The 24,707-nt window shown below is 36.6% G+C and overlaps 1 protein-coding gene and 1 long non-coding RNA gene across 2 annotated transcripts in view; one reads left to right on the forward strand and one right to left on the reverse strand.

Moving 5' to 3' along the window:
* The first annotated feature begins 3,207 nt into the window (after nucleotides 1–3,207).
* On the forward strand, nucleotides 3,208–24,344 carry LOC116970784. Its single transcript, XR_004411315.1, has 2 exons — nucleotides 3,208–3,390; nucleotides 20,511–24,344. It is a non-coding gene; the product is annotated as an uncharacterized LOC116970784 (long non-coding RNA).
* The window catches only part of fam172a (family with sequence similarity 172 member A), a 476,702-nt gene continuing 473,385 nt past the window's right edge, over nucleotides 21,391–24,707 (reverse strand). Inside the window, exon 11 of the mRNA XM_033017286.1 lies at nucleotides 21,391–24,209. Within this exon, the coding sequence (XP_032873177.1) occupies nucleotides 24,058–24,209 (152 nt within the window). The 3' untranslated portion in view covers nucleotides 21,391–24,057. The remainder of the gene's footprint in view (nucleotides 24,210–24,707) is intronic.

The following is a 24,707-nucleotide window of genomic DNA, read 5'->3' on the forward strand; positions in this document are numbered from 1 at the left end:
CCCCTCGGCGTTATTTGTCCTTTGAATACTTACTTTTATGTCCCCTTTACCATTTTCGCTTTCAACTTCACCACTGAATTCACCACATCACTCCCTCCACCTCCCCCCTTACACCGCCTCATATCACAATTAATGTTCCCACCTTTTAGCTGATTTCAGATTCTCCAATGGATTGCTGGTGTTTTTCAGGTGTATTTTAAGCTGATGTAACCATAATGTTTGTTTAAAAAATCAAAAAGGAAGTCCCTTAGGGATCTAACTATGTAAAGGCTAAGTACTGTCTGTCTGTTGTTTGAACCATTTATTTTAAATTGTTGATTGCGGTTCAAGTTGAGCGAATTGGATTTATTTTCATTCCACCTGTCTATTTTCACCGCTTAACTCCTGCCACTTTTTCTTGCAGTTTGAGAACGCTTTAACACTAACAGATTAAAAAGATATTTGATCGGCCTGATTGTGAGCTGCAGAGCGAATCCCTTGGTGTTATATTCAATATGGTGTTGGAGAAAGCGGAGGGTTGAGATTAATCCTGAAAAGTAGTTAGTGTTCAAAACCACGCAGATTGGACGCACCCACCTCATGGTACTTGTCAAGAAGGGTGGTTTTATTTTGCAGACAAATGCCACTTGTCAAATAGGAAAAGTGCGTTTTATTTGTTAAATTCTCGCACATCCGAACCAACTATGATCACAAAACAAATCTATTAATCTCCGTGCGTGTGGTGGAAGTTAGGACTCGTTTATTTTTTGCACTGATGATCTAGTGACCATTGTAATTGAGTGACATTTGAAATTAATGGCAAATGTGGGTGAAGGAGTGGAAACTAATAAAACTCTTTTTTTTAAATAGCGACTTGTTCTGGGTACATGGCGTCTCCGTGTCTTTCACTTAGAGAGCCAAGAGTTTTATTCCTAAATGAGTTAAAGACCCATTTACCGATGTCGTGTTCTATTCATCAACCTACAAGTCGAGAGTCTTACATGAAACTATTTGTTTGCTTATACAACCAGCTGGGCGCAATTTCACGTCTGAGATATCCATCTGAAAGCGACTCTCATTTATTATACCCACTTGTCAGCAAAACGTTTCAAACCCCACACCGAGGAATCCGAATTCCAGCGTCCACCCACTCCATGAAAAAATCAGCCTGAAAAAGTTCACATCACACATTTCAGTATCTTTAGAAGAGAGTGGACAAGTGCACAACCGTGTCGCGTCAGCCACTGGGAACTCCATTAGGTCCTTCTGCGGTCGTTCTGATTAAAGAGAGGTGCGATCGCCATTTATTTAATTGCAATTCAAAATTGTTGGCCTAGGGAAGGAAGCCCATCTAATTTTCAAACAGTGATAAGTTTTCTTTCGGCCATTGCTCAGACAAACAAAAACACGCAGTATATCGAATATCGTATATTTAGAAGACAACATATTTTCCAAATATCTGCGCAAACAATTATTGTCCGTTTCATCACAATTCAAATGATCACATGTATGGCATGGCACCATGCGATCTGTTCAATGGTTATTGCAATGCAAAAGGTATTGCACTTTATCAAGAACAATATTTATGCTGTAGGCAGACGTGTGTGTGTGTGTGTGTGTGTGTGTGTGTGTGTGTGTGTGTGCTGGGATGGGCATTATGTGGAGAGTAGATTGGGGTGAGGTTGGGCAACACATGTTAGATGCATTCAGATTGCTTGGTCAACAGCATTGCTCTGGATTGCAGATGTGTTTTCTTTCTTAATCAGTTCACGAGAATGGTCTGATATAATCGCCGCTTACGTGACAACTTGGTTTAAACTTTAAAATGGACTTTCCAGCAAAACGTTAAAAAAAAAACATTGTGGCTTCTGTCTTTGTCCCTCGCCCGTCCCACCCCATCCCAGCAACCAGCTATGAAAACCACCCCCACCCCCTTCATCCACCTCCTCCCCATCCCACCTCCCCTCAAACACAGGTCACCTATCATGATCCAAAGTGTTACCGAGCAAGATAACGTCTGCATAATTGTGTATGTACATGTCTAGAATCTCAGATCAAGCTGCGGCAATGGATTAAAAATAAATGCTACCGGATATTAAGCACCCCATCCGTAAAGGATTCTGTGAAATGGGGCTGCAGAGATGCATTCTGTAAGCGAACCAGTTGTGTTGATTTAGGAAGACGTTTGCTGTATATAACGTTCAGGGGTGATAATATCATTGCTTGGCTAGATAAAACATTGCCCAAACCAATGGGTCAGGTATCGATCGCTGCACACACACACACACACACACACACACACACACACGCAGCTTCAGTTTTCACGGCACAGTCACATTAGCATTCTCGGCCCATGGGCCCGCACTGACAACTAACAGAGATATCCACGTCCTCACTATTTGTTCCCTCATTTCGTCTTCATTTTATTTTCTGCCGGGGCTCAAATTTCCACACATGTTGCAAACGGTGTTTTATGGCAGAAATAAGAATCGATCCAGTCTAGTGAAGAACACAGCCGTGTCTAGAGCTGCACGGGGGCACATGTTTATGTGGCCTACATGATATTTCGTCCGGATTTGTCTTTTTCATTTATTACCTCGGTAATCACATGTTTAATGAATGAAATGAATAAAGCAATCAGGCGCATTTTTGGCACCAAGCATTGAATTGTGGTTTCACACGCCGTGTGACGCTGTCCATTTATTCAGCTGCCACTATTTCGCCCGAGTTTCTCTCATTTGATTTCCCATTAATAACTACACTCATTACATAAGAACGGAGTCATTATACGCCAAGTCAGGATCAACGTGCTGATTCTGAGAAAGTACTTCACGTTTTACTGATGCACCAACCGGTATCACTTTGCACTGGTAAATATGTTAGTCTGCCTTCTTCGTGACTTGTTTTAACTGTTGCATATTTTAACCATACTTAATGCCCTTCCAAACAAACCTTAAGAGACAAAGCAATCAACTATTAAAATAATTGAAGCAAGGTTCTCACAAATTTGCAACATACATTATCCGCCGCACTCTGAAAGAACAGCAGATATGTGATATTTTTTTAAACAGTAATTCTCATCGCTCAGACTTCCAAGTTTTTGTTTTGCTCTAAGCCTTGTTCCTCGCTTGCTTTGTTGTTTTAAAATATGCATGCCGCTCAGGAATGCAAGTCACGAGTCCAAACTTTGTGTCCAACCTCCCACACGAAATGATCCTTTTATAAGGAACCCGATATGTCTCAATCTGCACTTAACTGGGAGCCTTTGGGTTTGGAGCAGTAAGTCCCTTCTCAAAAAAAAAACATTGCACCGAGATTGCATCCAAAACACCAGGCTTTTTTTTCCACAGGGAAGAGATGTAGCACACATAATTAAAGAAGGCAGCGGCCAGAGGGGGATGTCTGCAAAAAGTAAGCGCTTTATTTCTATTGAGATTGGAGTTAGGTTGTCATTAAGTACAAATTTATCAACACGTGGCATGTGCATCTCAGTTATATTTACGTGTGTGTGAGTGTGTGAGTACGTGCGCGCGACAGAGAAACGGAGGAGAAGAGGCAGACGGAAATGAAAGTAAAAGATTGCAAACAAAAGTAAAAGATTTATAACGGCCCGGTTGTGGAATAAGCCTAGCGAATTTACATGGAAACATATAAAAGGTGTGACATGCCATTAAAAATAGACTTCTAAAAGGATGATAATTAAAAATGCAAACTCAAATGAGGGAACAATATAGTGCCTTGGATGGGTGGGTGGGTGGGAGGTTGATTTGTGGGAAGAAGGACTAGTTTGGTAAAGTAAATGGAAACATGCAGACCACTAATGAAGGGCAGAATGGAGACACTTCACTTGAAGTTCAAGCGGATAAATTAGATGCTTTGGGTTGTAATGTCGCTGTAGCCTCAGCACTGTGAGTATAAACAGGGTGAAACCTTAAACAGTCAGTGGAGACGTCAGGGGGTTCCTTCTGTTGTACACTCTGATCACAGTGACGTCAATACATTTTTAAAGACATCCTCTACAGTGCACAAATCGTATATGTGGACATATTTACTTAATTAAATGTGCAAACAATTCTTCTTTTCGTGTCGGGCACATTAACCGCGTGTACAGAGATGCGGTTTGGACTACGGAGTGTTTGAGCCTCGATACATCTGACGTATTTTTCATTACACACTCACATGTGGAAAATTAAACATGAGTAGGGAACATGACTGGTGTTGCTAGCACCTGGGCAAGCTTCAATAGTGTCAGCCGTTTTGAGTACACTGCAGCTAGTCTGTAATTTTAACTCTATGATCAACTATCTCTTTAAATGTTATTTGGAAACATTATGTTGCAATTATGCACCATGCTGAGACCAATTTTATCATGGCTTGTTTTAATGCAGACGTATTGAGAAGTCACTGGCGCTTGCATCTAATAACGGTCTCTCGCTCCCTCTATAGATTACTATATACACACAACTAATCCGAACACTAGGCTGTCACTATACCAATCACAGGTCACCCAATTGAGATAAAACATTTTTTTAAACTGGGCACATATTTTTGAATTGTATTGTAGATTAATACAAACCGGTAGATACCTACGCTTAAAAATAAATTACATATGCAACGTTTTCGACGAGGGCGAAAGGACAATTTCTTTTTACTTCTGAACATTTTAGTCATTTCCCTGAGGTAAAAATAAAATCACATATGCTTGTTTGATTGATCTGAATCACACCATTTTCTTCTCAGTTTAATATATACAATCATTTAGCAAACAATATGAACGGAGTGGAACATTTTCAACGCAATGCATGTACCTAGTCACTGCAAGAAACGTATGAAAAAATAACATCTGCCTTCTTGCAGTGACATGAGCGAGGTAGGTAGGTCTATTGTAAATGTTGAATCGTTTTAAAAGGAAAGGAGAAATTGATGAACTGGCGCGCATTCGCTTTGAACATTCGGGACAGTTTTATGAGATAAAGCTGGAACCATTCATATAGTCTTTTTAGATTTAATATAGCATAACCCCCGCGCTCCCTCGTCCCTCCGTCCCAAAACAAGCATCGCTGCATCGGAACCACGACAGAGATAAAGAGCGTAAAGTGGGCATTTTTTTAAAGTGTAGACGGCCCCACAACCTGGGGACGTTCTAACGCGAATATGCTTTAATTTAATTGCACATCAGGCCAGACAGGCGTGGTGCTGTGTGAATGATGTTGTGGTTAATATTCTTCTAATTTAGAATTTATTTACCTAATTTCTCAGCATGGCTCCTATTTTTCTTCATAATGGATGGCTAGAGTGTTTTGTTAGATTTTTTTTTCCGTCCTCACGTTTTAGCTGCAGTGTTACAGATTGAACGTGGAGCCTGCAATACATCATGATATAATCAGGCCCCCTCCCCCTTGCGAAGGGGGGACGCGGACTCTTGCTAATTCCCCAATATGTCTACAATAAAAGCAACGCAGCCTTTGGTGAATTAGTACCCTCAATGTTTCGCAGATGTGCCACTTAGACCAGAACTTGACCCCCTGATTCCCTCGTAAATAATCCACTACTAAACGTTCCCGTCAACATACATTTCCCTGCATAACCAAGCAAAGTCCGTAAAAATAAACAGAATGAAGACTAACAAATAATGCCTCCAACAGCATAGCGTAAGCGAGGCGCTTTTTAATATAGATGCACCAGGTAATGACGCCTCGCTGGCCACATCACCCTTTTTAATATATTTGGCTTATTGCTGATATTGAGTCAGCCATATTTAATGTTAATTCATAGAGAGACTTGGTATGGAGCGAAGCAGCAATAGTCGATAAAATCCTACAAGCCTGAGACTGGAGCGCTCCAGGGAGGACATCACTAGCTGTTTGGTAGCACTTTGTGGCCTACATACCGCTGCTATGATTACAGGAGCACCTCGTCTTCTTGTAAAATGCCAAATCTTTAATCTTTGTGGCATGTTGCCTTAAAGCCAGCCCGGGTCGAGGTTGGTTTCGAGTGCGAGCTAGTGAACGGTGTCGTTGTGGCGAGGGGGAGACGGAGAGGGAAGGAATAGCCCTTTCCTGAGTGACATGACCCCTCTGTTCAAAGGCCAAGCAAGAAATAAACGCTCCTAATCTGAATGGGGCAATTTTTTTTTTGCAGGTTTGAAATCCTTTCTTTTGACATGGGATGAATTTAGAGTCAAGGAGCAATCTTTCTTACTCAACATCGGGACATTTGGAAGGGGTGGGTGGGGATGGCGGTTGTGTGTGTGTGTGTGTGGGGGGGGGGGGGGGGGGGGGTGTTAGGAACATACTCGCATTGGACGTTGGCCGTTTTACATTTTCATTTTTATGAAAATTAATTCTGTGTATGTTGACAAAATCATTAAAATGATGTTAGCAGACATCACGTGGGGAATTTAGGGACAGGCTGGACACGGGGTGGACAGGGACAGCGGGGGCATGCACGCTTTAAGACAGGGGGTCTTTATTAAGTTGGAGCATTTGGAGAAAGAAAAACGAATATCTTACAAAGCTCTCACTATACTACTGACAACAAAACCTGTCAGATCTTCGCTCTCTTTTACTAGAAAGGAGACAGTGTCCTCATGTGAACACCTTTCAAGGCACTATTTAGAGACGTCTTTGTGAATACTCACTTTCTGAAAGGGAGACTTAAGTACAAAGGAAAGGGGAGCTACGAAAATTCTCGCCAACTAAAGTTTCTAGGAAAGTTTCTTTCACAGTTTAACCAGCCTTTGTATTATCGCGGTTATTTAACTTCAGGACCATACTTCCGTGTAGTCTTCTTCTAACGATTCAAATGCTGCACATATTTCAAATATTCTCTCCGTGGAGGACGAGAAAAAGAAAATCTGACGTTCAGTGATTATTCCTTCCTATTCATCCACTCACTTGCATTCGGTTTACAAATTGTTGCTCTTCGGATTATACATTAACGTCCCTCGAACTTTGCACGTGATTACTGTGTGAAAATTTAACTCACGCTTTCCATAACATTATAAAGACAGCACACCGAAGGACAAAGGACAGTTTAAATAGCTATCTGTGGACAGAAGGAATAAGGTGGCTTTAATAAGGAACAAGAGGAGGAGGGGGAGCTAAACATTCAGGTGAAGTTCAGTATTCTGAAGCACATCAAAGTAAGTTTGAAATCCCATGCGTTCAGCACCATGTAGATGTGGCAAGTGGGGACGTTTGATATATAGACAGTGTGAAGGTAAGGCGTGGTGTCACAATGCATTCTCCCCAACCGTATGCAATTATACACCGCACGACTATACAGCTGAGGCATGCACCTTCAATTTAGACAATATTTTTTATTCATCTCCTGCTGAATATTTAATTTACAGATTGCCTAATATGGAATGGCAAATATTACTGCGCCGGCAGCATGGAATTAACACTCCTTTACTAAAAAGAACATTTCGACAGGCGTTAAGCATCCATCCTCTTTATATTATTTACAATTGATCTCACTTATTTTGCCTAATCTTTCTCGATACCATTCTTCACTCACTCAGCAACAATATTTCCAACACCAGTACAACTGGAGGAGAATCAAACAATTGGTGCATAACCGTGAACAAAAAGTAATGGCAGCTCGACTGCCACCTGATCATTAGAGGAATATTTGCTGACGTCCTGATGAACGCCGTTGGCATCTATGCTCTTTGCTTCTTAATGCAATAAATCGATGTTAATCCACACTCTACATTCACTGTTATAAAAGAAAGATATCTAGTGTACAGTTGTAATGTTATTGCATTTTCTGTCAACCGTGAACCCATTGTGCAATCTACGGCTAATCGAAAATTAAAACGGGAATTCTAATTTAGTGAGGGCTTTTTAAAAACTAATGTTTTTGGAGAAATATATTGTCAGTTTACAACAATTTGATCAGCATTCTGGTCAGTGTACATATTGAACACCTCACCCCCTGCGCTGTAGCTTTTGAGAAGGAGAATATAAGTGATTACTTACTTAAAACGTACTCTATAGGATTTGCTTTTATTGGATTCATAGATAGGATTTACCATTGATATCTAACCAAATTAATAACAGAATGAACGTGCCTCTCCTTGGTTAAATACTTCGAATGCGATAACAAGAATAATCGCATTAGGAATGATGAACAGTGACTAACAATCCCTGAAGAAGCTTTTGGCAGCTAGTCTTGCTTATTTCAAATTTTCCTTTTCGTTTCTTTGTTTCATCGCCCCCTTTTCTCTTTCATATCTGCTAGATAAGAATCCGCGCACGCTTTCCTGCCGTAGTCCGATGGCCAATTTAATTCAAATGAACTACTGAGCAACGTTTGGTGGAATATTATTGCGACTGGCAGGAACAGATCATTGAACCCATGTGGAAATTCGTTGTTCCCGTGGCCTAAAATTACAACTTCTTAAAAATAATCTCAAAATAGTTATATTAAACCATTGCAGCGCAGTCTAGCACGAAACCGAGTAGAGGCTTCTTTTGATGGAAAATCCGTTATAGAAGTTATAGCACTGTTCACTAACAGCATCAAGATGAAATAATGATAATGTTTTTGAGAGCAAAACCAGGAATCATGTACAATGTTTTAGAAACGGTTGAGTTATTTAGTGCAATCGCTCCCGTTCTTATACACGATTCTTTTTTGCCTTGCAGTTATAGAAATCTAACCGTTTAGCATTATCTTATCATTAGAAAACTTTATCCGTAGAAGACTCCTCGTACATTAAAGTACAGGAAATTGGCAGGACCATTCTTTTTATTTTATTTTATTTTATTTCAATAAAGTATATTGCGCGTCACAAAACTACAATAGGTCATCTCATCCCAGCACTGTGGGTTTTTATGAACCAGCATTGCAATAAGTATCGAAGATGCATTGTATGTTGTAGCATAGGCTAATAACTATGATATTTGGAAATAATTTACTCAATTTAAATGTTTTAGATAAACAAATAAATACTTAAAATGTCATTTTTCTGAGCTTGCTTGTGCTATTTTACTGAAACAGTTGACAAATAAACAATTGTGGGCTCTCTTGCTTCATGGAAACCCAGCTTCGAGTTGGATTTGCCGACGTTCGTGCATCTTTTTTGTCCATTGGTGTGAGCAAAATTATAGCTGAAGGATAACTGAATTAATATTATTAATCTAATAAATATGTTATTATTTTACCTGATTAATTGGCACGGACGTTAAAACCGACGTGTAATTATGTCACGATGTAATATAATATAATCTATTTGCACGATTTATGACTTTTTTAAAATAAATTCACGAATGTGGATTAAGCACCCTTTAAGCCTCTTGATTATAACATTGGTCTGTTAAGCTTTTTGTATATATAAGACCGTCTGTATATATCTTGTGCTTTAAAATTGAAGATTCGTAATTAAATTTAACAATCAAAGACAGCATATTAATTTTGATAGTTGTGCATAGTTTGCCATTTACTGCATATATTCATGAAACAAAATAACCTGTTAGATAAATGAATAGATTGAAACATTGACAAACTCAGCCCAAATGCGTTTGGTACATAGCTTGATTGACTTTGCGAATTAATTTAGTTAAACGATTGCAACCAGTTGATATTTTCCACAAGTATCGCAATGATTTATTTCCATTTATTTCCATTCACCATGTACATGGTTGGTGCACTATCTATGCAGTGTTGTGATCTTCGGGGACTTTTTCCTCCTCATGTGTTGAAGACAGCGTGTCTGGTGCTGCTGTGTAGTTTCATATTTTGTGGGCTAGGTGGCGCGCAATTTCGAGAACCGAATAAGAACCGGAAGACGTTGAAAACATTGTTTTAAACTGTTTCCCTGTAAGATTTATTTTAAACACATTCACGCACATACACAGCTGTCCAGGTGTTTTCGATTTACAGTACAATCCCACTTTCCGGTTGGTTATATTCCGTTTGATCCTCCGCCCCCCCGTTCCCCACCACCTCCACAGTCGATGTAGATCACAGCAGATATTGCTCAATAATTGTTTCGCTAAATTAGATTTCACACTAAAAACAGCTGTAGCTGTAGGCACTTCGGAGTTTATTGCCATATCTGAGTTACAACAGTCAAAACTATCCAGAACAATAAATGTACTGGCATGTGGTACATTTTACATCATGAATGTAAAATGCTGGAAGAATGAAACTTTTTTGAATCTCTATAATAAATTATGTTCGCCAATCAAATATTGTATCTTTCAACTTTACATACAAAATCCTCAGCAACCTGTGACTTTTTGAGCAGCAACACAGTGGTCACGTCCCGTTTGAGATCGAGGAAGTTAATTATTGAGATTTTAACCATGAACTCGGTATATTTTTAATAAGAACGGAACTTCTTGGCGTTTGTCAGCCAACGTTAACCAATGAAGTGATAAGTACTTTTCCCCTTGCATCTAATAAACACGGAGGTAGATTTCCATGCAGAAATGCATCAGATTTGCTTTAAAAAGATAATTTGCCAAGGGGGTTGCAGCAACTAATTGTATTTATCGATCTGGCAGAAAAATTCGATTTGCAATATCAAATGAAGCTTTGACTAAAGATCGCAGAATTAGTCTTTCCGCGTTAGATGTTCCCTTGAACCCTGCACAAGAGGAACAAGCGAATTAATAATAACGAGTTTCGGTTCTAAGTAATAGCAAACCACGTTCAATGCCGTGGCAATCAACTTTCACCCACATTAGCGAGGCCGAATCTCTATGTACTCTTTACCGGACTGCAGTTGTCACTTGCTGTATGCACAGAATTAATCTTATAGTATTAATATAAAATAATAAAACATTTTAAAAACACGAATGTTAGTTATAAATCAGCTATAATTCACACCATTTCAGTTACTATGATAGCGTTTTAAAATGAGACGAGGCGGAAGGGGCGTTTTAAATTGTTTCAATGAATTTACAATCAATCTAAGTTTCAAAGTATATAATCAATCTGTTTCAATATGCTTGATAATATAGATAGGTATTTTGTGCGAAATAATTGCATCAATTTGTCAAACGCTGTTTAAATCCAAAAGGTATGGCCAGTTATTTTAGCAATCATGTCAGACTGTCTTTCAAACAGCGAACTGACGAAATGCATTCAGGTACATTAATATTAATTTTATTCCTCTTTAATCACCATTTTACATTTTATTCCGAGTTTTATATTTACATCTTGTTAGTTGGCTTGAAAAGAGAAATCGGTAGAGAACGCGACAGCAGCTGCATTGTAACTAGGTGGCACTGAAACCCACCGCAGAGCGCAGGCCGGCCCATAACACAAGCGCCGGGGTATTGGGACTAGAATTCGGCCGCGACACACCTGCACTCCCACAGCAACCAGCAACTATAGGGCGAGAAAGTAAACACAACGTCAATTTGATTTATTGAATGATTAAATGTCCCGTTAAAAACATCGAGGGTTAAAGTTATTGTCAGCTATAAAATTGATATATTTCAAAGAGTTTGATTAATATTAACATAAAATATTTGAGGTTTATTAATCTAATATAGGTGTTTAGCCCGAAGTGAGACTGAATGACGTTTTCCCTTATTTGTCTTGCCAGCGTCCAAACGCCGTTAACATCGTTAATATCCACATTATTTTCGTAATTTATTAAATTAAATAAAAAGAAAGAAAATTGTAACCGTTGTTCTTTGCCCCTCAATCCCCAACGCGAAATTATTTAAAAACATGTCGGCTGTCCTGGGCTTCAAACAGCGAATTCAATGTTCTGACTCAAAGCAAAGTGGTTTGATCAGTTCAAAGTCAAACATATCGATTATGTGAACAAATCAAAGAAAATAGGGTTGGGAGAGTTTATAAGGAATTGCATCTGAATGGAGCTGGAATAAAAGTTTGAAGACATTATTTTTAATTTATACTATATTTGGAAAATCGAAGTACTAATTTAAATGAAACAAAAAAAAAACAGTTAACGAATGTTTATCACCAGACTCTTTATATTCTTCCATTTAACGCCGTTTGTTTTCAGTTCTGGTCATAACATTATTTTCAGTTCTGGAGTCGTGCAAGGTTATAATGTTAGGTGTAAAATTAAGTTGTGAAAATAAAAATGTTCTGAATGTCATTAGGAAGTCTAATATCAGTATTTCCTGTTTAATGGGCACAAATTTATTTCCAATTTGCGTTTGAGTTTTGCGTCTGAGATCAAATGGTAACATCTTAAGATTGATGTTATCACTTATTAGAACCCAGCTTGCCCCATTGTCATTACTCATGCCAAAGACCAGAAATAAATGTTATGTAACGGGATTATCAAACGATAACATGCCGTCCTCGTTTCAACCTATCTTGTCCTATTTGTTGTGCATTTTACCGAACGAATATTTTTGACGCAGAAATAAGCCGAACCTTTGTTTCATTTAAATGCTTTAAATTAATTCGAGTTGAATAATGTAGTTAGAGGTTATTCTTGCATAATGTTGAGGTGAGATTTTCAATTCTCCCGATCGCAATCGATGAAAATAGTATTGGCTTTCACATATTCAACACTTTTGAAAGCGGTTCATATGGTTGGTAAATATTTTGGATATGATATTGATTTCCATGGAAGGTTTTCCCTGTATAGGATCACAATTTTCTTTCAATAAATAGAAGCAAGTCTATTTTTGACGTTGACAAATGATCTACACAGAATAAGAATCATTTTGAGATGACTTTGAAGGGTTGCAAGAGAAAACGTGGCCAGGTGAAAGGGGTTGAAGCAGGTTCGCTGGACACATGACAAGGTTGTCTCCAGCTCGAGTTGTGAAGGGAGATATGAAACTAATAGAAGAAGGAATGTCTGCCATTTGAAATGGCTGTCCATTGCGCAAAAAATCAGGCACGGAGTAATAACTGTAAAGTTAAAATAGATAAACAAATGCGTGTTCAAATTATCTAAGGTAGTGGACATTTTATGAATATTGTGGAATAATAATTTTCTATTGTGGCGCCGGTTATTAGTTTCGGAGCACTGTGTAAATGTTTAAATACTTTATTAAGCTGAAACAATTTTTTTGAAACGATTAACCACGTGCAATTCAACAGGTCAATATATTATATATAGTTATATTTCATATAGCGATTTGAGGGACAAAGTTATTCATTGTACCAGAACGTTTGGCATAGTTTTAAAATTGATATGGATGAATATTTCCAATTTTTGCAAAGCAACGTGCTCTCACAAATTTGAATGGAAATTTTGACTGAACACAGTATGCATATGTGTTCTTTAAAAAAAAGGAAAGACAGAGGAGAAACTTTGAATATTGCTGTTCGCACTTTGTTTTAACATTTTAGGCATTAAATACATTTGCATTGGTTGAGCGAGCCTGCTGGAATTGTTGCTCAGGCGGAGAGACAAGAAAGGAAGGATAGATTAAGCACTTGAGAAAATATGCTTGTTTTACTTTTGAATCTTGCTGGGTTGCTGTCAGAATCTGGATATTTAGTACTGTCTTGATATGGACGGTGGCTCCAGAGGCTCATCTCCAGGGGGCTTTAATTAACAAGCTGTCAGAAGGCTGTAACTCCCATCAAACAGCTCCTTCCCAAACTCGCTCACAAATTCCAGGTGTAATTCAAGAGACACTCCATTACTGCACGAAGTCAACTGAACGACACCAAAGTTTTCTTTCCCCCCCACCTTTTTAGTTAATAACAAAATGCAATACATTTTTAGAATTTATGTATTTATTTTCATTTAAAAGTCTGTTTACATTAAATTGCAATCAACCACAAAACGCTTGGCAGAAACCTTTTGAGAAATGCAGAGAAGGTTGAATATCCAACAAACTATAATATCAGACAGAAATGTTCACCGCACTTTTCCAGCCTTAAATAGTAAAATACAACAGACTGGAAAATACTAAATAAACAAACAAGAGAGCGACTCTGCATGTTAAAATTCAGGATACGATTGGATTAAACTGCTAAAAATAAGTAAACCAAGCAAAGGTAAAAATATAACATTTAACTAACAACGTGTCTGTGTGTGTGTGTGTATACACACATACACACATATATATATATATATATATATATATATATATATATATATATATATATATATATATATACCCACATACACACACATATCCATTGTATATATATATATATATATAGACATAAAATATTATGGGGATTATATATATATATCTAAAGTTCTGTTCGATATATATATATATATAATATCTAACGCTCTGTTCGATATATATATATATCAGTCTCTTCTTCTCCTCTCAATATATATATATATATATATATATATTGAGAGAGGAAGAGACGTACTTTAAATTGTAGGACACATTATCTGCTTTGGATAAAACTTGAGTTGAAATAGATAAGGGGGTTTATATAGAAACTTTGGGAAGAGGAAAATGTGTTTTGCTTCTGTCGCACCTCAAGAACATGATTATAAAAGCCTGACATTTTTACCACACTTATTCTGACGAGAGATCTGTGGAAACTTGGCAAATGTATGAGAGCTACAATGCGCTGTCCATGGTGCTATCGCTGGGCATTTCGTACGTGATATCGCAGGAAATATACAGCATTTGACTATTTTTCTCGTTTTCAACATAAATTGAAGTGTGGGCAATCTCCTTATAAATAAGTAAATGGCACATAGGTCTCCAGTCCTTACTGTTTCTAATCGCTAATACCGCTGAAGTGTTCTATTTTAGAAAGCTGGCCGCATGTTCAATAATTTTCTGTGAAGGATATAATTCAACGTCCTTTTAACCTAAAAACTATCTGTTTGAGACGTGATTTATTTGTACTATGATAGAACAGTGTTCTCGAGATTTTTTTATGATCTTTTATTTTAATGTTCCCTTCAAAGAAAAGTTTTTCGTCAGTTTTTATTGAATACAATTTATTATCGACTCTAACATCTAATAGTTTAGCGCGTTAAAAGATAATGAAAACATTTTGATTGCTATGAATTAACGTACAGTATAATCTATGACTCTAGCCAGAGTTTGTGATTCTATTCTATTTACTGTTGTGAAAATACACGTTTCTTAAGTTATTTTACGTGTAAAACATGTAAACTAGCAAACAATGTAATCTAATGGAACAAATAGAGCGTTCTACGCATTCATCCCTTACTCTAGAAAATGGATAAACTTGAACCTTCTTTGAACAGAAAATGTAAAGAAGAACGATAATGGAAATGGAACCCGCTCTTATATATGTTTAAATCATTTTAGTTATCATCCACACACTTAAATGCGTTTATACACGCTATATGGATACATACCTATAACTCAAGTTTGCCATCGATATATTTTGCATACAGTATGATGTGACATATCAGTAAATAATAAAAAACAATCAATATATAATAGTGGTTTAGCAATGCAGGGATTGTAACAAGTGCGCGGAATGTAGCGAAACTTTACACTGTCTTGTTAGCGATAAAATACAGTTTTAAAACAGAGTGACAAATAGAACGGTAAATAAAAAGAAGTCTGGTGTTTAATTAAAATATTTATTTGTTTTACAATAAATACTGTTTTACAATAATTTCACTTTGTAAAATATGTTGAATTGATTGATAATACTACTCTTGGACCAGGAGGTACACGATAATACGGCTCTTGGACCAGGAGGCACACGAGGTGGGAAATGAACCTTACTGAGCTCTCAATCCGCATTGTTTTATTTTGTTTTTGCCTGAGAACCTTCTCTCGTTACAAACGCAAAAGAATATTCTGCAAAAGTTGAGTCTTTCGAAAAGAAAAAAGGAACTGTTAAAACCATTAAAATCATTTTTAAATGAGTTTTTGTTTAAAGGCAGCGGCACCTGTACATCAAAATGTGATGGACTCGTGGACATTTTAACTGATGTTTTATTCGGACACGCGTGTGAATAGGCACACGATGTGTATTTATCTAATTCTGTTTAGAACGTTCAGACCTAGTAGTCCGTAGGAAATTGATGTGCAGATGATATATAACAAAACTATTTCAGAGACAGTAGTTGGGTTAACAGCAGAGTCTCTGTATTCCACTAAATCAAATCACTTTAACATTAACTAAGCGTTTGGTTTGAAATTCCGTATGCATGTGACTGAATGGAACTTATTTCAGTTCAATTTATTGAGAAAATTAGGTTAGGTTATTGGTCACCCAATTATCTTTTGTATCTATGGTTCTATAGCGCGCGGTTGACATTTCAGTCTCCTTCAGTATAGTGTGAAGAAAATTCATTTAACGCACATCAAACCCTTTAGGAAACTTTTTTCTCTGCCTTCAGTATGGGGTTAAAACCGATGAGAAATACAGCCAGTGGACATTAACAAGGTAGAAAATCCGCGGATATGTCACAATTCTGGAACTGAGACAAAAACCTTCCCACTCAGGTGAGAGCAAAACTGCAGGAGATGGAAGCGAGGTGACGGTGGATCTAATGACCAACTCTGGAGTGCAGTCGGGTATGGCTGCGGCAAACACCTGAGTTCATGAAAAACGGACTGCGGTGATGTTGAGAAAGGAGATAAGACCTCCAGGAAGCATCAGCCCTAAATAAATGACCTTCCACCTTATTATGAATCTACCTGTACCGGAACATTTTATAATCAACTAATGCCCTATAGTTAAAGAGATTGTGGCACTTTGCTCAATTGTGGTTTCTCAAAATCTTTCGTTACTGGAAAATTGTCCAACATTGTGCAACCATCCTGTCCACTTTGTTCATGTAAACGTTTATTTCACACGGTTCAATTAATAAATAAGACAATTAAGATAATAAATAATAGACGATTATTATTTGAATAGGTTGGTCGTGTATAAACATTATCAAATGTGTTAAAGTTTGGGAACTGTGGTTTTATTATGAACCCACGCATTGATAGCCTGGTGGAGTACTACTTGCAGATACAACACGAATAACACGTTTGAAAACACCATAAATCGACCTTAATAGACCAGACTCTAATAGTACCAAACATCCATGATCAACTGCTATAAATTTGATCATGAGCTTCCGAAAGGAAACCTGACACGAGATGTTATTCAAACCGAGAAGCAATTATTTGTCCATTTTTTTTCTGTGGTCACCAAGAAAGTGAAAGTTCGCAGGAATATTCGAGTTCAATTTGACGTGGATAAAAAAACTCTGCAAATGTTCGTTAATAACTAAGAATTGTATCCATGGGATATACATATATAAATAGATAGATAGGCAGATGGACAGACATACAGAGATAGATAGATAGATAGATAGATAGATAGATAGATAGATAGATAGATAGATAGATAGATAGAGAGAGAGGGGGGGGGGGGCACATCTATATAGGTACGGAAAAGAGAGCAGTCTCTTATTATTGAAGAATCGATTGAAATAAAAATATATGTCATGAAAATAACTAACTTTTCTGTAGTGTGCGAAATTTCGTCCATACTCTTTCTCAAGAGAAAGTGTAATCACGACGCTTTATTTGCTCTAGATGATAGTGACAATTGTGCGATATAGGAGATACAAGCCGCTTCCTTCAAAGTATTTCATAATGTATTTTATTCTTTAACAGTTGTAATATTAACGTTTGCTTTAATTAAAAATAAAGAGCCTGCACGTTTTTACAAGTCATACACGATTTATCAAAACAAACAGCATTAAAAATACGACTTCGAAATCTAAAAAATATTTCAGTCTCCTAATTCAACCTTTCCAAGATGGAATGAAACATTCTAAATGAACTGCTTTATGGATTGTTTATTGGCATTATGCAATGTAAAAATGAAAGCATATTGATCAATATTTAGGACTGAGATGAGGAAAAACTTCTTCACCCAGAGAGTTGTGAATCTGTGGAATTCTCTGCCACCGAAGGCAGTTGAGGCCAATTCACAGCATGTTTTCAAGAGAGAGTTAGTGGATTTAGCTCATAAGGAATCAAGGGATATGGGGAAAAAGCAGGAACTGGGTACTGATTTTAGATGATCAGACATGATCATATTGAATGGCGGTGCTGGCTCGAAGGGCCGAATGGCCTTCTCCTGCACCTATTTTTCTATGTTTCTATATCAATTAATATTTTTCCATTTCACCATCACTTAAATGATATTAACAAATTGGCATGGTTGTTTCAACTCTACTAAGTAAAACAAATCTGAATTTTGTATATATTAGAATTGTGCAATGTATTTACAATAAACATTTAGCTAAAGCATATCTGGATTTAAATTATTAATCAAATTAGTTTTGTTCCGAAGAAATTTCCATAACCTAAGAGTGGATCTAGTTTAAACCGTTAGCTGTTATACATGGATCGTGTTTTACGGAACTACTTTGAAGTAAAACTAAAAAGACTGAAATCCCCACGTACATTTTAATCTCTATTATTACTGACTAATAGATTTCAGTTACTTAGAAGCGATGTATAGGTTTCTACATCTCTTGAAGAGACACAAATATCCTTTTTTTCCTCCGAGAGACAGAGAAAAACAAATCCCTAAGAAACTTTATATAGCTTCTTAGATTTTCCTTAGCATACATGATAAAACATTGATTGTTGCAGTTTGGTGACCCATGAAATTTGGAGGTTAGTTTTCACTGCAGTCTATAGCATATAATTATGCAAATAAAGAGCTGTCACTGATCTAGTGAATAAACTCACAAACACGAAGAGTGCACGCACCAAAAAGGTTGAATCTAAAAGGTGAATCTTTCGCCTATTAAAATATATGTTAAAAGCACCAACGTTAATATTAGCAACTTTTATGCATACGGGATAGTTGCTTCTGCAAGATCAGGTTAAAACATATACCGTGTGATTTAGTAGTACCTGTCAATCAATCAGAGGTACATTCAACTTTTTACTTAACATTTTTAATTGTTCTTATTTTTAAAAATCCGGGCCATTTCATTATTGATCGCTACAAAGAGTTTGTTGCAATCGAACACTTATTTCCAACCATTCGTAACCTCGATAATTGGCAGGCCGACGAGTTTGTTGGCAAAGAGGGAACGTATGGCAATATTTATCATTATGTTACATTCTTAAAGAAGGTGGCATGATTTTATACATTTTAAATACTGTTGACGGATCATACATAAGATGCCGATCCTCGTGAATGCATCTGATAATTTCCAACAAGTGATCCTGACTATATGGATTACACCACACTGTCGTTAATTCATAATTACATTCTTACAATCTGCTTCAATATATCCATCAAGTTACACCGTCATTTATGGACATTAGAGCCCGGGTTACTTCGCAATTTTCTAACCTACAATTATACAGGAAGGCTAGTTAGATGGCATTCAGTTATTTTTTATTTTTGCGATTTTACACATTAGTGACAATACAATACCTCCCATGTTACTAATTTCGGAGGTAAATGTTCATAGAAAGCAAGTGGTTTTGTTTATTTTTACGGCATAGTTTTTGATCATCGTGTTCTTCCCGTCCCATTTCCTCCCCAATAAACAAACACCTGAAATGGGTTCAAATAAATCGCATAGGAAAACAAAATATATCCGTGATGCATCTTTATAGGTTTGGAGGCTTGTTTTCATTGCATTGTGTAATTATATTTCATCAACTACATTCAGTTATTGCACCGATGTTAATATTAACGCGATAGCCCGGCTTGGATTAACTGTCTTGAATTGTGATAGGATGTGTTAAAATGATTGCACTTCGACAGAATGTAATAATGATACTGCTCGGAGATACGTTCAGAGAAAAAAGTATTTTTGCAGAACCAAACAATCGCGCATGCATTATAAGTAAATACACTGCGGTATACGCATCATATAGCGAGACATAAATGGCTATTTAAATTCATATTCATACAAATAATTGAGTTCTAAAATTTTGCATAGGCCTATAGGCTATCGTATATTGTTATGGCTTAAAGGTTCTACTGCCCATGATACATGGAACTATTCGGATTTTTTCGAAGATAGAGTGGATCCTTCATCTATTCTCCCAACTAACAATATTAACAATTTCTGGCACATATAAAGAACAGTAAACACGGGAATAATATACATATTTATTATAGGTGGTGTATATCACAATTTCCAAACTCAGTGTTTTCCAATTTAAATCTCAAACTAAACATCTGCTATTCTTATGTTCCTCTGGTTTAACTACAATTTAATTTAAAGAAAACTGTAAAGAAACACACATAGTTTATTAAATTTTGAATATTGCCTATTATTGCTAATACATTTCATAAGATAATTCATTAGTCGGGGTATTAAAATATTGGCTTGCAAGAAGGTTCCTCTGACCCTTGCAGACAGGTGGAAGATGAGTAATATACCTGCAAGCAAATATTGTATTTCAGAATGAAAACAAGGTGGTCTTTTTTGAATGCAAAAATAAAGCATCATTACAATATCAAGACAGTATTACAATATCAACACTGTTTTAACTCAAAATCAGGAAATATGATTAAATGGGCTATTTCTAAAAGCAATGCATTTCTCATTTCACATGTTGAGAAAACATGTCCTTTCTTGTAAATTATATTTAGAATTTAAACTGTATTTTCTTCTTTTCCAGATACCTTACTAGGGTAAAAGGAAGAAAGGACTCAAAGGCTTTGTTCCCTGTTGCAACCGAGAGGGATTACTGGGTTTGAAAGCAATCCTAGCACTGAGGTTAAGAAATAATTGAGTCAAATGAACTTTCATTTCAATAATCCCAACTGATAACACCGTTTGAAAGTACCATGCCATTTTCATTTTCGGTCCAGATATTGGAATCATCAGGTGACCTCACTCTTCCTGCTTGCATCTCCCAGACTACTTTTCACTCTTTCCAGAGAGTACCAAATAGTGATGAACTTGGGTTAAATAAGAATGGCATTTTTCAGATTACTGTAACTACTTGAATGGACTTCAGTTTGAAAATATAATTCAGGCACGGCTGTTTTGAAATCTACTGCTGAATAAATAGTAACTCATCTACAAACCTTCTAATGAACATGCGCAACTTTGTTTCAAACTCATTGAGAAATCCGATGGTATGAATTACTCCAACTGATTCCTCCGACTTGAGACAACAGAGTGGCGTGTATCAATTGATGGCTCGCTTTCTTACATTCCACTTCAGAAATCAACTTACTAGTTAATTCAACTGGGAAATTAAAGAACAAACATTAGAACTTAATAAAAATAGATTTGCTTTTTATGGAACAAACTACAATTTCAAGAGCAAATTCAACATAAAGACATTTCTAGGTTAGAAATGAAGGTAAATCATTATTCTAACATTGTACTAACCATTTGAATCTGGCACTACTATCTTTCACATCCCACCTTCTGAATCATAATGATTTGATCTATTCTAAGATTGTCACGTCTCATGTCAACAAATTACTTTGCTTTCAATTTGAATTTTTTTAAATTAATGAACACCACTGACAACGAGTTACTGAAACTAAAGGTGATAAAAACCTTTATTTTGATTCAGATTTTATTTTAATATTGTCATTTGAAAGTAAAAGCTTTAAAATCAGAGTCATCACACAGCGAGATTAAAAGCAAGAGTTGATTTATACATTGGAGAACGCAACTTTTCATTTCAGTGCTTCAGTTTGATAAGTGGATTTGAAAACTATCAAAAATAAAAATCATGGTTTTGCTTTGAAGGTTTCTGGGTTGAAAATTCATTTTCCATCAGATTTTCCCCCTATCGCCCCCATTCACAATTGCATGGAAAGGTCCCATTCACTTAATGCTGTCAGTCATCCTAAGCTTTCATCTTGTCGAGATGATTTTTTTCCTTTATGATAGTTTTCAAAAGTAAGCCTGTAATATTTCAAAATCCAACTAGTTACACTTGCTATTACAAATAAAACAGTTTAAGATCAAAATAAAAATGGACTGCAGAATGTAACATATTGTTTAAGCCACCAACTGAAGGCATTTTTAGAGACACCAATTTATTATTTACTTTAATCTTGATAATGATAACATTAAATGCATTTAAGTTTACCAATATTTCATTATCAATTTCTGCAAGTTTTGATTGTAAAAGCCACGTGAAAGAATAATTATTTGCATGTAGATTAACAGATAAATTATCACCAATTGAAATGCTTGAATTTGAGGTTAATTTTGTTCATTTTTCAATTTCCACATTTAAACTCCAAGTACACCTAAAGAATGAAGTCAGATGTCGGGGTAAGAGGGGTGGGGGTGGATGGGCAGGTAATAGGGCATGCATTCTGTAGGGACCAGTGTCATTTGGCAGAAAGTGCTGGAAATGTCAAATGACTGTAAACTCCAATCAAAGCTCCAGCAGCAAACCTCCTAACCTGTCTCTATGGGAGTGGAGCTACACATGCACCAAAGCAGCTACCAAAGGCTTCCCTTGGGTCCCTTTTCCTATTCACATAGCCTGATGAAGCTCTTCAGCCACTCAGAACACTAGCAACATTATAAACCTGAACAAATCACTTGAATTAATGACTTTGTACACTGCTTTGCACCTATTTCATATTTCTCAAACTTCATATTGCTAAATATTTAATTAAAATAATGTATGTTAATTCTCATCTCGCATTTTTGTGCTGTCCTGCCTTGAACCTATGTAATGCATAACAAGAATTTGAATATTCTAAATAATCTATTCCCTCCTTTGTATTCGATCATGTTCTAAAGCACTGCAAAAAGCTCCAATTTTCAAATGATCAAACAAGGTAATGAGTAATTACTCCAAGGATTTTCATAAGTTGGTCCTAAAACACACTTTACATTACTCAAATTTTACAATTTTGTGTGTCCTAGATTTTAGCAGAATCCCCAAGCTACTCTATAGCCAATGAATCACAAGCAAGCAAAAACTAGCAAGTGTTAAACTGAAAAATGAACTTCCAGTTCGAATGATGGAGCAGGAACTAAACTTGCATTAACATGCAATTTCTTGTGTTCTTGCAATTTGTAACATTACTCCCTTAGGAAGCAATTTTATTTTTGCTGTAACATTTGAGCTATTAAAGCATCTTTTAAATTCAGTTATAATTTGCAGTTAATTGAAAAGGACAATGAATATTACTTAAAACGAGAATGATAGTGCATATTTCAACAGCAGTAACCAACCTGAATGTCAATTTTTAAAAACAAAATTCTCAGCAACTAGTTAAAAGCAAGAAAATGTAAATATTGTAACAAGCACAGAATGAAAACATTTACAGTGGTCTTTCAAATTAATCATGTCCACTTAATATTTTGAGAAAAATTGTTATTATCGCTCTCTTGTTTGTACTACACAGTCTTCAATCTAGTTATTAAAAATAATCTAGTCATTTAAAAGATGCAGCGTAATGTATATGTTGATATTAATCAGATCACATTATGGATACAGACCTTTGGATTTAGATTTGATCTAATTAATGTGTTTTTTATGAGAAACATTGCTTCAGTTTTTATTGGCCAACTGACATAGATATTCACAGTGATGCCAATTTACCCAACATATCTTTAAACATCCTTGAGCTTTAAGAAGTACTTCTGATATATTTTGAAAAATAAACACACCGCTTCAGTAATATCAAGTTACTTTTGAGCAGACATAAAACGTGACAGCTGGCATCACCAAAAACAACTGTCATCTTTAGCGACTTAAATGCATTTGAAATCCCTTGAAAATTATGACAAGGCTTGAGTACGTGAAGGGAAAATGTTGAGTAGCTGTGATTTCTGGCTATTTTAAAGGCTGCTGTACATAGGTCGACAAAAGAGAAGCTGTCTCTTTAATGAAGAATAGTTGGCAGGCATTAGGACATGGGGGAAGCCAATAGCCCCATGGCATTAGCTCAGTGCAGGGCTGTGTCAGGGCAATTAGAGCCGCTCTGCGCTGCACTGTGCAGAACTGCTGTCACTCTTAATCTGCGCACCGATCGGTGGCACCAAATCTGAGCTTGGGACCACAGGAAACACAACCGGCAGACCCATATTGCTTTGACAGTTGCGCTCATCTAGAAATAATGCAAAATGCTATTTAGATGTATACACCATGACCCTTTGCTCCAAAAAGAAAACAATCTAATGAGGGATTGAGGGGCTGCCAGAGCAAAAACAATGCAGGAAAATGGCTTTTTGCTTCATAATTCTTCACTTTTCTTCCGGTTGGAGCTTCTTGTTATCACTGTTGGCTTAGATTTTGTTTCAGTGTTCTGTGCCTCTAAAGCTTGAGTAAAATACTTTATAATTGAATTAAAACTCTTCCACGATGTTAGCTCATGCCGTTCTGTACCTATAAATGAGTGAAAAAGGAATAAAGTTAATGTCTATAATCCATGGCTTAAGCGATACAGTTACATACAGGTAATTGTGGTTTGTTATAGGGAAAAAATCATGATAAGGAAAAAATAAAGACTTGCTTTTAAAAGAACATCACCATTTGACTTGCTGGTTGCTTATTTTTTAACAAAATATGCTCTTCATTGTAACCCATCCAGAAATAACTGTCCTGGATATATTCCATCTAAAAGTCTAAATTTCCCTCTGGAGCAGCCTACACAAATATAAACAACTACTGCAAGTTGGGCTCTCAGAACCAGATTTAGATGACACATTACACTAGTGCTGTGAAGATCCAGTGGTGAATTTGCAGCAGGTCAGCCAAGTCTGAAAACTTAGAGGGCAATGAAATGTATAGACTTCAAGCCAGTTCAGAAACTCAACTTCAGAAAATGAAGCCACATATCGTCATTTTACTCAATGTAAGAATGCAAGGGATTCCAAGTGAAAT

Source organism: Amblyraja radiata, chromosome 3, assembly GCF_010909765.2.
Source record: "Amblyraja radiata isolate CabotCenter1 chromosome 3, sAmbRad1.1.pri, whole genome shotgun sequence".
Taxonomy (NCBI): domain Eukaryota; kingdom Metazoa; phylum Chordata; class Chondrichthyes; order Rajiformes; family Rajidae; genus Amblyraja; species Amblyraja radiata.